This window comes from Opisthocomus hoazin, chromosome Z (genome assembly GCF_030867145.1).
Source record: "Opisthocomus hoazin isolate bOpiHoa1 chromosome Z, bOpiHoa1.hap1, whole genome shotgun sequence".
In the NCBI taxonomy this organism is placed as follows: domain Eukaryota; kingdom Metazoa; phylum Chordata; class Aves; order Opisthocomiformes; family Opisthocomidae; genus Opisthocomus; species Opisthocomus hoazin.
Window position 1 is genome coordinate 33,421,911 of NC_134454.1, and position 16,205 is coordinate 33,438,115.

A 16,205-nucleotide genomic window follows, 5' to 3' on the forward strand; every position below is an offset into this window, starting at 1 on the left:
GTTCTATAACATTGTTATAAAACCTATTACCTAATTGCTTACTATCTTAAGAGTCTACAGTCATTTTTAAAAAATATCTCACACAACACATTGCATTGTCTAGAACAGAAGGAATTATGCCGTGTTAAACCTGATGGCTAAGAATCTACACAATCAATAATTACCAATGGCAAATCCATTTTCGTAATCGTAATTATATTCCAAGCAATGTTTCTGTGTCTGATCTTCCAGTCTGCAGTCAATATCATCAACATCATTACAGAATGACGGGACCTTGCAACATAAGGAAGAATAACATTAAAAAGTAAAACCACATAGCCCCCCTCCCCGACTTACAAAAACTTCTAGTTACAATGCAATGCACTGGTCCTGCCAGTCACACTACATTTCCCCTTTCATGTCTCTTGCAACCCCAGCAAGGTCTGCTGAAAGAAGTATGTTCTACTGATACAGTGGGGAAATAAAAGGGCAACTTGTAGGCACATAAGCTCTTTGTTATAGGAGATCTTTTCTACAATAGATGATGTCCATTCAGTTAACCACTCTTGCACATGAAATCCCAAAATACAGAAATAAGTTCAGCAATTATTTCTCCCTGCTGAAGATGACAGGAGAGCTCACATGTTTGGAAACATCTGTGGCTTTTCCAGCTATGTAACTTGTAATTTTGTCAGGTTCACAACAACGCTGTCACTTTGTTTCTAGCATTTAAACCTTATTTCTTCATATCCACCTCTCCCTACCAATGTAAATGGAGTCAAGAGACCTCAGAGCACAGGGAAAACCATTTGAGAAGGACAAAAACCACAGAACAGAAACCTTGACAGAAAACTTTCTGGCACTGTTGATGTCTTCCTCCATAAAAGCAGTTCAGATTAGATAAGAGTAGATGAATGCATTTCTTGCTTTTTTTCAGAAAGGTTTCAAGCAAGTTGGGCTCTAGATCATGTTTTGGAATTGCTTTGCTTTTTCCATATGAATTTTCATTGGAAAGATGGCTCACACTGATTCTTCTTCCCTTTTCAGATCTCTGCTAGAATTTCAAATTCTTGGGAACCTTAAGAAGCATATTCAAAACAGCCTTTTTGACTGTTTTCCCAGATTGTTGCATTTTGATGTAATTGCTTGGGCAGGTCACTAAGCATTTTTTCCTTAATATCTTTTGCTTGCCAACAGTAACAGTCTAAGCACTCTAACCTGGTGGTAGCTGGCTCTTACTGGAAAAGAACAGAAATAAAACCAGCCGAGATTTCTCTGCTGGAAGAGAACAAACCTGAACCAAAGCAAGAGAGTAACAGATATTTAAGTCCAAGTGCCAGAGATTGCCTTAAGTGTTATGTAAGTTTTCAGCATTTGACAAGGTCTACTGACATACACTCCAGTGTTGCAGGAGTTTGTTCATTAGCTGTACCTGCTAATAATGCTTTTTAGTTAGTAGAGAAGGTTTTAGTATACGGGCCTTGACCTGCAAAAAAATCTGTAGTTGCCCAGTGTTCTCTTCTGGAGCAATGCTATCACACTAGGCCTGGACATCCACTCCTGAGACCACAACTCAAAGTCCTGCTGCTTCTGCTTTGCAGTTGAGGATAGACTCTTGGATTAAGAAGGGAGATTGTGATACTGAAGTGGAAAGTAAGCGACGTGGTAGAGAAGGAACATGCTACTTCTTCAAATTCAGTGTCATGCAGTTCTTAATAATAAGAGCAAGAACTCAGAAACTCAAGAAACTCAAGAAACCTGAGCAAATTATTTAAATCCCTACTACTGGATTAAAGTGCCCGGACTCAGGCACCAAATGTGGAATTTATTTATTTGTATAAATGTATATTCATCTATATGACATGGATAGACGTTATACATATTCTACATAAAATACATATTTTATAATCACATCCAACTTTCAAAAACAACACTGAGGTTAGGGGACAATTGACTGGGGTTTTCATAACTGCTCAGTTTCTCTTTGGAAGCCTCCTGAAAATCTCTGAGTGCCAGGTTCCTAAGCTACTTTGACACTTCTATGAATTCTCTCCTTTATAACTCCTCACTGAAGACTGAATTGAATTACTTTAAAATGCCAGTGAATCATCTTTATTTTTAAAGAAGACTTGTCATCTTCTGAAAAAGCACAAATTCCATGTACAGATTTCTGTTGTATTTTCCTTACATGAAATGAGTTAGCTGGGAAATGTAACAATGATATACATTTTTTAAGAAGTATGTAAAAGGAAGGAGCATTTACTAACCTACCATTTTACCAAGCGCACTCTGGAATGCATCAGTAAAGCTATTTAGAAGACTGCTGTCATCACATCTTGTTGCTTTGTAGAGCATCTCAAAGGACTTGAACCCATGGTTTGCAAACCGATTTACTGAAAAATGTTGGATAAATAAATTTTTACTGGTCCATGCAAGAGCTAAAAGCAACTCAATTCAGGCTAAAACTGGAATGCACTAAGCCAAGAAGCATTCTCTTTAACAATGCAGTTGAATATGACCCTATAACAGGTATCAAATTTATTGGGAGAGCTAACAGACATCAAAAAAAGGTCCGTCGTTTATCTATCTCAGCATTTTCTTAATGGAAGAAGCCTGTGAGTTGTCAACTAAACTCGATATTTACTTTCTACTGAGAGAGAAAGTCTTAAAAGTCCTATTACTAATGCTGCTAGGCTAAATATGAAAAATTCTCATCCAGAATTTAAGCAAATCAAAGTTCCCAAGTGCCCAAGTTATGGATTTTGAATTGAGAGATAGCTCTGAAACATGACTCTCGTTTGCTCATAGCTGAAACACTGCTCTCATTTGCTGAAACCAAGAAATCCATTCTGATGGAAGTGCATGCAACATGGTGCCAAGACTGGCTTCATATGTAGCTCTACAACATTTATTATTAAAATGTCAGCAAAGGTGGGAAATCCCACCGCTGAAGTTTTGCACGTGTGTGTCTCAAAGAAAACACATCAACACTTCTGTTTGGTGATAATTAGGTACCAGTACAGCATGCGCTTTGCATTTGGACCGATAAGTTGCAAATACTGTTGAAATTCCTATCGAAAAGACACTGTTAGTGTTTGTAAACAAATTGTTTCAAATACCAATCCAAACTAATGACAGACCCTGTCTACTTTGCCTTCTTTGCTATTTTATGATTCCCAGCATTCAAATTCACTACAACTTCTGTGTTTTAAACAGCTTCTGAAATAACACATGAGACTTTCAGGCATTCTTTCACAATATTGGTAACAATTTGAAAGCAGAGGACAGAAAAGATTTGTTATCATTAAACAGAAGTCATAATTTCTAAAATATTGTCATTTACTTCCTCATTAAACATAGTGTTTGATGAGTTGCAGACTCATTTTAAGAACAGTAAGACTTACAAGAGCAGCCAGGCCACTCTGGAGAATAAGGTGGCTTCCAGACACCATCCTCATATGCACAATAGTAGTTTTCACTTGATCCTTCTGAAAAGCTATAACCCTCTGCACAGTGCAATGTGCAGTTAACTCCTGATTCATCTGATGTGCATGTAAAATCACCGTTCACAGGCTCAAAGGAGATTTCACAGGGAGAACCTATGAAAAATACAAAGATTTATACATTGATGAATGTGGTGAAGTAAGCAAGCCCATAGGAAAGCAGCAATGACAGGATTTCCAAAAGTACATAGTATCAAACTGATCTTGCCTCTGTTGAAGCCTGTGGAAGTATTATTTGTTACTTCCATAAAGGCAGGATTAGGCTACTGCTAAATTCTCTAACTCTGCCACCAGAATTAGAAATCCAGAAATGTGAAGACTTAAAAAAATTGTGATACATATGCGAAATTACAAAAACTCAAAAATGCAAGACCCAAGCCCTTCTGTACTTCTTCATCAAAGGTGCATGCTTAAGCGTGTACGTAGTAACATGATACAAACATTAATCTAAATTTTTACATGAACTTTCACAAAATGAATTACAGTAAACCATATTACATCTTGAATTCTGAAACTAAACGTCATCCATTCTGCACTACTGCAACAACACTTGGACTTGTCAGAATCACCTTATGAGAGACTGAGTGTAAAACCTCAGTTATGATTTATTTTACAGCGCAACTGTAAAAGAGATTGTGATCGTCTGAAAATATTACTTTACAAACACTGAACCACAAAAAGTCTGAGGTGGTGTAGAACTTGAAATAATGCCAATGCTAAGATTTACAGCAAATCAGAAATTAGCACATCCATTTGCAACTTGCTTTTTCTAAAAGCTATAACCAAAATTCCAGTCTGCATGATTTTAAATTCTGTCTTCACTAACTGATTTTTTTTTTATACAGGTGTCCAACTGAGACATAAGCACTAGAAAGCACAGATGAAGTAGAATTTTTATCCTTGATACTTTATCTGCCAAATTATTGTTTGGGCTCTAAAGAAGACAGTGAACTCTGGGGAAAAGGTGTCTATGCAATAAACACAAATATACCAGTATATCTATAGGTGCAGATGGATTCTAAAAACTAAAGAGTGTTCTAGTATCCTCTACAGTATTTGTAGGCAATTACAGAACGTTTTCCTTTTTAACTATAGATGTGAAGTAAGACTTCAGTAACATTTATTAATTCATTTCACACGGTATCTGTCACTGGGAAAAAACGAGATCCACTACCGTAAGTTTTACTGCTTAATGAATTATAATTTCAGCACTTTTACACCTAACTTGAATGTACAGGATGAAATTCATTGCTGTGCTGCTTCAGTCTCAAACAATTTATTCATTGGTACTAACAAATATCCTGACTGTCTTGAAGTTACTCCACTATAAAATGGGAATAACTAAAAGAAGAAGTGGAGACTAACGGAAAAAGCAAACTAGTATTGCATCCTTTATGATACTCAGTTAAAACAATGACCAGAAGATCAAGACAACAAACCTTTGATGACTATGTGGATCTCACATGTCCTGTTATTACCAGAGGGATCCACGGCTGTGTATTGTACTGTTGTCTCTCCTTTGGGAAAGAGATCTCCAGGTGCATGACTCCTAGTGACAGTCAGTGGAGCACCTAGAAGAGTTAAAAGACAACCTAAAACATCAATAAGTGAAAGACAGTTGCTCACACCGAGCCTTAACAAATGGAGAAGGAAATGGCAACATGTCCTCCAAATTATGTGTTCTTAAAAACAAGTAAGTGAAAAAACACCCTAGCCTTCCACTGTTGTGTGCATGTTTTGGGGTGCACTATCTCACCTGAATTGTCTGAAAACTGCGGTTCTTCCCACGTTGCTGGGTACCCATTCTCTACTGCTTGCATGGGTGGTGGAGATCTGCATCTGTCAATTACAGGAGGTTCTGCATCTGCAGAATTTGAAGGAATGGAATGACATTAGCTTACTGAACTGCTGCGACACTGAGATGAAATCTATAACCAGAAGAAGTCAGGTAAACTGCCATTTTAAATTCACATCAGAAGATACAACAAAGGTGCACACTTGTAAGCTGCTGCAGCTGGTAAATGCTGAAGGAATGGACAAGACTAATTCTTCCACTGAACTCATGGTTTCTGCATTCTGTTTGCTTTCTACAGAGCAAAACTTGTTTAACAGGACTGCTGAATAACAAAATTGTCTGACAGAAATATCTGAAAAATTATTTGCACCAGCAATGTGTGAGAACCTTGGAAATTCTCTTGAAGTCTTTCAAGAAGGAAAAAAAGATATATATGATGAAGGCAGTAAGTGGCAACACAATAAAGCATTTAATCTAGCCATATGAGGAGAAATTTTAACTTTCAGAATGAACAACAGAACAAAACACAGCCCAAACTGAACATCTGGGACTAATGACTGCACACTATGCAAACTGTGACCCAAGATCAGCAAAACATTTACAGACATGGTTTACTCCTGGGCTTATACCTGCACACTTAAACACCACAGTGACTTACAGTCTCTCTCTGCACAAAATCAGAAGGTTTCAACCATGGCAGACTCTTCCCTAGTGATTTTTACCAGGACTTACCAATAACCTTGACTGTGAATGTACAGCTTGCCTCATTGCCCGACTTGTCAGCTGCTGTGTAAGTAATGGCAACTTCGCCAATCGGGAAAAGAAACGGTGGTATGAAAGCTGGGGTAACGTGAACTGAGACCTTTTACAGGAAAACACTTGTTATTAAAAAAACAAAACTGGTTAGTAATTATGACACTCATGTTTAAAGAAATGGCCACAAAATAGTATCCTTCAATGTCAAGCCTACTCATTCTTAATGCAAAGAGCCTCTTCAAGTAATGAGGGTGGACTTTGCAACAGAGTGCTCTGTTCCCCTTCTCAAGATTGTCTTCTTCAGAGCAACAGGGATTTAGTCAGGATTTGGACCCTGACCTTCTGCAGTTTACAGAACTACGCATTAAGAAAACTCAAGACTGACTTGATTGCCTCAATGCACTGAACACACACTACATCTGCTCAGAGCCTGCTTTGTGTGCAGTTCAACTCTTCAGCTTCAAGTGCAGCAGAGCTGGGAGACGAGTAGAGCAGACAGTTGTGGGCTATAAGTAGTTACACATCCAGTTTTTAATCTACATGTATCTAGAAGTCAATAGCTCACAGATGCTTCAAAACATTCTGACATGGCAAAGGAACCCTACATTTGGAGTAAATGACACTTACATGCTGTCTACAGCTCTTTCATACGGGTTAGAACTGTCTTAAGGAACTTGCCTTTAAAAGACCTGGTTTCATGGGAATAAAGCAGTGTATCTGACAACTGGGGCTTTGACAAACCAGCTACAACTAAGAGATAAGGCACTTGGTTTCTACAGTTCAACAAATGACCCTGTGTCAGCAGAGCTGACCGTACCTTACCATGGCTATGCTACAGCCAAAAATGTGTGAACTTAAACCTCTTTTACTGGGATAGCTCACTGTTTCCAAATGTAAAACACTCCTGTGTTTGCAGCAAATTCAAAGCGCACACAGAGTCACTGTTCCTCTGCTGACTCATGATAAAGCATTCTGTTGCTGTAACTTGATCATATCTGAGCCTGTAGCAAATGTCACTCTTGACGAAACAGATCTAGAGCAAGTTTTCTTTGTAATTCTGTTTCCAGACCTCTGATATCCATATTAGCCAAAGGCCTACATCTGAATCTTGCTTTGGATAGGAAAATGAGATTTTTCTTTCTCACTTGGGAAGCTGAAACGAGTCTTTACTTATCACAGTGTGTTCTGATTAGCTTTTTAGATTAATGAACTGGTTTACTTCCTTCTCAGAAGAGTTTATTAAACTTCTTCACATTCTAAGAGCTCATTTTTAAAGCAGCTGCCTCCATCTTATAAACAAGGCCACATTCTTTCTTGTGACCGCATAAATTAACTGTATGAGATTTTATGCACTTCAGCACCACTCAGAGTGTCCTGTGACTGCATAACCCTAACCAAGAAAATGATGAATTCTCAAGATACAAACATTTCAGCAGATTTCTCTTCCATTTCTGCAGAAGAAAGAAATTGTAGTGGATCATAAAATTTATTTGGAACAGCTAGCTATAGAAAGACTGCCTCCAGTCAAATGTACGGATTTTAACTTGCCTCATCTCCAGAGTTATCCTCAGCTGTTGGTACCTGCCAGCTGATATTAGCAGAGTTATGATGTTCCAGAGTCTCAGTCTCCATATTCTGTGGACAGTGGATCCGAGGAGCTTCAATATCTGATCCAGAAAAAGACAAACTAGTATTATATATGGGATTATAGAAATAAAACCTCCATAATGGTTAGACTGCAACTTGTTATAACCACTGTTTTTTATGCTGCCTGGAATATCAAGGCACATATTTTTGCAGACTTCCTGTCTCTGCCCCTTTTTAATTCTTGCCTACAGGCTCATACTTCAACAGTATAGTCTACTGGGGAAGGGATTTTTTTGCTGTACTTCTGTACATCACTAAGCACAATGAGACTGGTTTCTACATGCAACCATAAAACAAGGAATAAATACGATGGAATTAATTTGTTTTTCTTGTTATTCATCCATTTATTAAACACTCATTAAGAAGGAATGGCTTCTCTATCCTTTCACTGCCCACACACATGATGCATTCAGATGAAAACACTTGTTTCTGATCATCAGTGACCTTAGGGAAAAAAAAGGGTATTTGTGATATGATATATGTACTATGAACAAGACTGTAGTGACTTCCAAATTCCCTGGTGTGGAACAGACTTGAAAAAAACAATGGCAAGATATCCAGCACTGGCTGATGGTAATGTTGCTTAATAAAATCCTGCTACACGGTATTATGTAGGACAAATGGAGTCTTCTTGTGACATATGTGACAATTCTGGACAGTTTCAAAGGACTGGTGGTACAATATGGGTAACGTCACCACCAATATCTAAGACTCAAATTTCTCTCACAAACTTGAAGTACTTCTTCATTACCTTGGCACCGGGCCTCCCAAAACATTTGCGGTCAGGTCATTTTACTGTTATAGTGTTGTTTGACAAATGGTCTCTAGACTCATGAGAGAAGGACGCTCTCAGCTCTGAACTCATCTATGCCCAGGAGGCTTTAAAACATCTCAGAACTGATATCACTTATAGTTTTATTACTAAGTAGTTCCAGTGAAGACACAACTCAAGCAATTAAACCTCAGTAAGTAAGAGTGCAAAGCAATAAATACAAGTGATTTTGCCTTCCTCTGAACTAATTCTGATGAAAATTTTATTAGAAATGCACTCTTTTAAATAACTACTAGTTATGGTCCATACTCCCCGGACCACAGCCTTCAGGCTGGGGCAAATTCCATTTAAAAGTGAAATTCTGTAAAAAGACAAATAAGTAAGTCAGAAAGAAAATTGCTATTTTGAACTGGCGAAATAAGTTTGAAGCAAAATAGAGAGAGACAATAACAACAATGAAAGCAATTGAAATGCAACTGTTCATTTTTACTGGACAAGACTAATCCTCAGAGTTACTCGGTGCCTTTTGTTTTGGGGTTTTACGCGCTGGTAATATCTAAAGGATTGAACCCAAAGTATGCTGCTTTATCTTGATCCAAACACTTCAGCTTTTAGCCTTGTGCTGGGATCACATAAAATATTAAAAACTGTGGTTTGGCACAGGCTTACACAAAAGATTCAGTAAAACAATGTGGTACATCACAGAGTGGGAGAGAGGGTAAAATCTTCCTGGCCATTACAGAGAATAAAGTTCCCACCTCAGTTTCTGTAGTGACCTGGCATGATGACTGCCCTAACAGCTTTCTGTACTGTTCTTTCACCCAGTGGTGGCTGGTGAGGACCCCAGTTTGGGGTGGAAGCATTAGTTCTAGGAGCATAATAGCTCATGAAGAGGTGAATAGCATATTCCCAGAAAAACTGCACTTCTGCTCGTATCCTCCTATAATCCAAAGCCAAACTCCTTTAACTCAGTGTGCATGTGTGTAAGGCATTAAGTACCCTAACATTTCTAGAACAGGTGGGTAAACATGGCAGGACCATACTCAAATGCATGTAACCATCTTCTGCCCATCCTCCTACTCTGTACACTTGTATCAGCCAATTTTGGCCTTAGCTCTTGTGCACTGTTGCTTGGGGCATGTCAACAGCTATAGTTATTTCAAAGACATCTGAAATGAACCATCGCTCTACAGTTTGTCTATCAGCCAGGGTTTACACAGTGTTTGCAGAGTTGCTCTGACTACAGGGCTTACATAAACCTGTGCTAAACCAGTAATAGTATTGGTATCATTCTTTTTTCTAGAACTGCGGGTTCCACTGCGACTATCTTTAAGCTAAGAGCTTTCACTTCTTTGAAATTTCGAATTCACCTGCACATCAGGCCTTTTAGTAGGCAGCTTCCCAAAAACAGACTTACAAGAGGGATCCCAGGAGAGACAGCTGATGATGGGCACTATAAGATAGCACACAAGCAACCCCTGAACTCCACATTTGTATTACAGACTACAAATAAATCTGACAGGCAATACTTCTTACAGACTGTTTAAATCATGCTTTTCCCAGTTCAAACCTGCCCTCACTCAGTTATTTGCTGTGTAGTTCCCTTCAATCCTACACACATGTACACAGAAATTATTTTGTGCTGGTCTCTACCTTTACACAGAGCCTTCTGGATGTTTGCACTCCATCTCCCAAATGAAATGCACCTTAGTTCTTCTCTAGCTCCAGACAAGATGAATCCTTGGGGACAGCTCAACTGGCACAGAGTTCCAGAAACGGCAGGCTCCAGCCCACATCTGGGAGGGAGAACTGTTAGACCTGCTGGTTTCTGGAGGATGGGGCAACGCATTTCTACAAAAGACCAGTAAGACATGTCTCTTAACTGACATACACAAAGCATACCTTCAAAAAACTGTGTAAGTAAAGTCATAAGGCAATTCAGAGGGAACACAAAATACACAGACTTTTTAAGAGTCTGCATGTGCTATGAGTGCCTCAAAACGGTAAGACCTGCTGAAGCTTTGTCCTCCAGTGATGACTGAAGTAAACAGCACCCAGTATATCAGGTCTTCTGTCTTCATGCTCCAGCTTTTTACTGGGACAGAAACACGGTATTTTTCATGCATCTCCACTATATCTTAGTTTTCTGCTGTTTGCGGTGTGATTTTTTTTTCTTACAGAGGTAATAGTCTTGTATCTGTTACCTTCTACAGCTTTTACACTGTCTCTCAAAATAAGCATGAGAGAAGAAAAAGGTCACCCCGTCACAAGATCACTGTAGGTTAGGGGCATGGCATGTAATTTTGCCTCCAGAATTCAAAACTGAATGAAATTGTGCTTGGTCTTGACTGTGTTCAAACCCAGATGCAAAGACTCAGGGTGACCATATGTGGCACCTGACTTTCTCTGTAAAGTTAGGAAGGGCTGATAGTTGCTTAAAGGCTTAAAATGGAACTTTTGAACTATTTTATTGCTAGAATTCACTAGAAATTTTGAAGACCATTTGCATCAAAATGTACACTTCCAAAAACCACAATGCGTGTGAACAGGTCCAATTGTCACAAAAGCTTTGTTTCATTTTCAGGTGTTGCTTTTACCATGTGGGACAAGGAATGTTATTTTTACTTCAAACACGGAGGCATTAATAAAAAGGGCAAAAAGGGGTATCCCATGAATGCAGTTCATAGACTTTCAGTAGTGCTTCTTACAACAGCTAACAGACAAACAGACACGAAAAATGCTTCATTATTTATAGCCAATGAGATGACTTCTAACTTTTTAGCTAGTCAGTGAAGAAAGCAGACAGGTATGTACACAAAGAGCACATCAAGAACAATCCAACCCAACTACAGAAGAGAAAGCTCTGTTCATCTCTTAGCAATGGTTTAGTGACATAGAAGTGATTCGCATTCAGAATGCTTCGTATCCCTTTCCTCTCCTCCCAAAATATGCAGCGAGTAACTGAAAACTGGTTCTTCTGCATGAAACAAAATTTAAAGAGTCAAAGCACTTTAAGTATTTCCTGTCCTTTTAAACTCTCAACACTGAAATTGTATTTAAAGTCCAAGCAATTAGTAACTGCACTTCTTTTCAACAGGATACAAAGATCACAAATGTTAACACTTTTGTTCAATTCAGGCAGACACTGTTGGCTATGCAGTGTAAAACAACTCCACAAGAAAAAAAAACCCAAACCCAAACTTTTGGTTGCTTACCACAGGAAGCTAACTGACAAATAGCAGAAAGATCAGAAACTGGAAAAAACAATGTTTGAAACGACAAGCTAAAAGTATTAAAACATATACTACCCAGGGAACATGTAGAAGAAACGCTGTGAAAGGTGTAAGCATGAAAACCAGAGAAAACTGCAGCTCTTTAGCAGGCAGTAACAGCCCTCCTGGTTGAGACATATCCAACTATACCAAGGAAATCAAAGTAGAGCACTATTCTGAAACATCTGACAAACATCCAGGATAATCTTCGGTATATCTAGCCCAAGTGAATCTCTTCTAAGTGGAATAGATTTTTACCTGAAAAAAACCTCAACCCTCTAATAGCGTTATTTAGCTTTTTTGTCTGTGCTTAGTTCCAGAATGTGACCCAGCTGACCCAGGAAGTCTGGACTTCATGGAGAGCAGAGTGATATCCATCATACTAGTCTTGTGCATAGGGAATTAATAGAGAGAGCAGAAAAAAGTACCTCTAAGTAGAGACTAGAATGTGGTTTGGTCTGCAACTGCCTGTCATGAACCACAACACTGCATTATAATTCTTAACTTCAAGAGGAACTTCAACAACAAAACAAAAGGTCATCAAGCAAATCGTGCCTTTTCCCTTCAATACTTTTGCAAACACAAGGTTTCAGCGAAAGAATTGATCAGCTGCAATTAGAAGTGTGGAGTAGTAATTCTTTGAACACTAGGTGGCACCAACACTCTGGATGCCATCTATATTTTTACCTTCACGAACCCTTCAACAAAGCAAGAACAAAATTCATTAATTTTAATGCGCTGGATACTAATCTTTTGCCATTGGGGAAGGAAACACAAGAACATGGCAGTGGAAATTTTTTTCAAATCAGACAATTGACAAAGCTTCCCTTTTCAGCAGATACTATGTTTGCAAGCTACATATAACACACATAACCTACTCAAAAGTAACTTGCTGCTAACAGCATCTTTCATGAAAAATATAAAAATTTAAAACATATGTAACAGTCAAACTTGCACTAACTTCCAGTCCCTTGGGAAAAAATGCATATGACAACGGACCTCACAGGAGTGACTGTAAACAATCCAGGATATGTTAGGCCACAGTGTCAGTTATGGTTACAGATGGCTGAAGCACAGTCTCAGTGAGCTAACTTTTAAATATGGTAAACTTTGCACTAATGTGTACTCAAACTGAAAGACATTCAGGAGAGCTAGGAGAATACCCTGAGGTCCAAGAAATCTGTTTCAAGGTAAGAGACTGAACCCAACTCCATTCTTGTAACAGAAGTGTAGGAAACGAATAAATCATTAATTACTAATGCTTACAGATAGGAGGATTTCTGGTGTCTTTTACGTAGATGATAAATAATAGTTAGGAGCTGTTCAGACGGAAACTAAATGCAGAACACCTCCATGATAAGACGAACATTCAGAAAATAAGTACAAAGTGTATTTTTTGAGGAGGTTACGATATTAGTCTTCTGATTTGCACACTTCCCTGAATAAAACTCCACCCATCTATATTGAACAAGAATCTCAGCAAGCGTGTTCTAAACACCAGTCACAAGAAGAAGCAGCAGAGATGTTTTCCAGCTAACACTCTTCCCTCTGTGACAATCAAAGGTAACTTACAACTAGATTTTCAGACTCAGCAAAAATAAGCTATCACCATGAGTAATCCCGGAATGGAGGCAATATTGCATGGTGTGAAGAAATCTTATGAACATAACATAGAGCTGGATTTTAATAATCAAAATGCTAAGCTGGGAAGGATGAATTCAACTGATGAATACAGCTAATCTCCCAATTATAATCTTCCAACAGGATTTCAAGGTCCCTTCCTTTTGAAGTTAATTGAAGTTTTTTCACTGTCTTCAACAGAATAAAGATTAGAATCTCTTAACAAACTCTCTTGATAAATTAATACTTGATTATTTTAATCATTTTAGAGAACATATCTACAGTTAGAAATTTATTCTTGTCTTACACAAAGTCCACATTTTTAAGCCTGCAGTAAACCAGTAAAAAGCAGCCACAGGTTCAAGCCAAGTCACTCTACTGGCATCACATTTACCGGACCCAGGTGACATATACTTCACTCTGACTTTAGTCAGCAGTGTATCAGCTTCTAAATTTCTGGACCTCAAATTTGTGCTTTTTTTTTTTGCAGACTATCCGTGGACGTGTTTCAACTGTATTTCTTCCCCTTACCTTTATAAATTTATTTAATACGTGTCACTAGTCCTAAATGGGTACTTCTGAAATCTACAATCATTTATTTCTGGAACAGCAATATATGCTTATCTATCCCTGCACCGCTGGTGTGACCTCTGAGTCTCTCCTTACAGGTGATTGGTCCGCAACTTACCTAAATTCTTATTTCCTCCTGGGAGTTCAGCAAAAGTGACAACTGCCACATCTCTACTCAGCACTCACAGTGCCTGGCTAACATATGTTAGTCCTTGTCTGGAGGTCATCTCTAGCTTTAAGATGGTAATGCAGATCCCTAGTTGTTCACATTTAATCCATAAGATAGATCTACAACTCGCATGTTTCCTACAACACATTGTATGACAGTGTCTTAACACTCACAAGATGCAACAACCTTTAAGTTATCAGCTGTCAATAACAATCTGACCACTTTCTCTATTTACAAATTCTTTTGCCTCTCCTCAAAGTCCTGCATAAAACATCCATTGACAAATACCCACCCTTATCTTAGCGTCACCAGATGAGGACAGTTGCTCACTTGTGACAGCATGTCAGAAAAAGCTGCATTCTGACATGAACAGACAGAGTGTGATCAGATACCTACCCATGCACTTTGGCTCCTTTGAATCCCACTGTGATGTTCCCTGGCACGTGAGTTTGGTATTTCCTTCTATTTCATAGCCCTCATTGCAGGTCACAAAACATACTGTCTTATAGGAGATATCAGCTGTTGAACAATTAATGTATCCGTTCTCAGGAGCCTGAAGTTGGGGACATGTTCGAACTGCAAAGGGAAAAAAAACCACCAGTTCACCCTGCAGCACTGAGATTCAGTAGAGTTACACTAATTTGCCATGGTTTTCAGGGGTGGGACCGGCACTGGCTTGTACACTAGTTACAGTAGTTTGTACACATTTAGGCACTAGGGCTGGAATGGGGTTGACTTTTTTTCAAAGGCTTGATGTCTTCCTCTTCCTGAAACAGTCTTATATAGCATGTATGAGGTTGGGCAGACACTTCCAAGTTCACCTAAGTTCTGATAAAAGTCCAGGCTAGCAAACTGACTGTGCTCAGAAATGTTCCTAGCCATCAGCGGCATCTGCACACAGTGCGTGGCCTCTGCTAGTAATGTCTATCAGACTTCAAAATGGGACAGCTGCAGGCAAATGGCATCCTGTGGAAAAGTGTGTGTCTTTGGAAGTTTCTAATCTCCCCGCCATGCCTGGGAGTTCTTTGGGGGATTGCCAACTAGCAATCTGGTACAGGCTCAGTGCACGCCAGGGAAGAGGCTAAGAGCTTATTAACAGGGCAGATGACAGTGTCCCAGTACTCAGGAACATTCTCAGGCACTCTGGATTGTTGTAGACACAGACATGTGTGAGCCTCCACAAACCAGAAACACCAGACATTCGTCATGGTGGGGGAGACAGAGAGGGGAAGAAGGAATACACAGCATTCACAGATAAAGGGACCAGGAGACATGAAAAGGAACAAATTAGATGTTGCTGAGACAAAGAGACTTTTTCAGATGTAGGGCTCCTTGTGGAGGCAGTCCTGGATGCTGCTCAGCACAGAGGACTTTCTCCTGCCATGTCTCACAAACACTGCAAGCAGCACGATACCGAGGAGAACGCAGTCCTGTGCAGGACGCATGTGCAGAACGGGAAGTGGGTCATGGAGTGTGATCCTCAGATTGTCTGACAGTTTTGTTACTGAATCCTGATGCTGCAACTTAACACAAAGCTACACTGTAATTAAGATTGACCTTAAATAGCTGAAGGATTGTAAGAAGAAAACCGTAGTAGCACTGATATGGCCTGGATTTATATTCTTTGTTTCAGTGTCCTAACCTCAAGAGGTCTACTAGGACCTCTTTACTTTGCACTGCCTCCAGCTCTCCTCTTCAGGCAGTATCTTATGCTTCTGCACTTGTCCCCTTGCTCCCCTCTGGACAAGACTGAGCTACATACACACTGCCTGGCCTTTGAGTCCCTTGAACAGTTCAGCTGTACACAACCACTCTCTGGTCATGACTACGTGATGATGGGTCACAGCAAGCCCAAATGTGTAGATGCCTGCTGGGGTCCTCGTGCACCTCCTCCTTCAGTCATTCATGCCTCTCCAAGAACCAGCTGCTGATTTTCCAAAACAAGTGGAAAAAAACAGTTCCCCAAACTCTATTCTCCCTGAATTGTTTTCCACAGCTTCTGTTGACCTTGCTGGCAGTGGGGCAAGCTCTGGTGATGAGTGGCTTCAGAGATCTAGATGACTTCTCCGCTGCGGTTTGGGATGCCGATTTTATCAACTAATCCATTCTCGCTGCCACCAGC

General features: G+C 39.4%; 1 protein-coding gene across 1 annotated transcript in view; it reads right to left on the reverse strand.

Annotated features, from left to right (window-relative positions):
- Positions 1 to 16,205, reverse strand: part of SVEP1 (sushi, von Willebrand factor type A, EGF and pentraxin domain containing 1) — a 133,753-nt gene that overhangs the window by 64,765 nt on the left and 52,783 nt on the right. The window contains exons 6-14 of the mRNA XM_075410818.1: positions 14,480 to 14,659; positions 10,106 to 10,303; positions 7,582 to 7,700; positions 6,010 to 6,139; positions 5,239 to 5,346; positions 4,922 to 5,053; positions 3,384 to 3,578; positions 2,251 to 2,372; positions 165 to 273 (exon numbers count right to left, since the gene is read on the reverse strand). Of these exons, the coding sequence (XP_075266933.1) occupies positions 165 to 273; positions 2,251 to 2,372; positions 3,384 to 3,578; positions 4,922 to 5,053; positions 5,239 to 5,346; positions 6,010 to 6,139; positions 7,582 to 7,700; positions 10,106 to 10,303; positions 14,480 to 14,659 (1,293 nt within the window). The remainder of the gene's footprint in view (positions 1 to 164; positions 274 to 2,250; positions 2,373 to 3,383; positions 3,579 to 4,921; positions 5,054 to 5,238; positions 5,347 to 6,009; positions 6,140 to 7,581; positions 7,701 to 10,105; positions 10,304 to 14,479; positions 14,660 to 16,205) is intronic.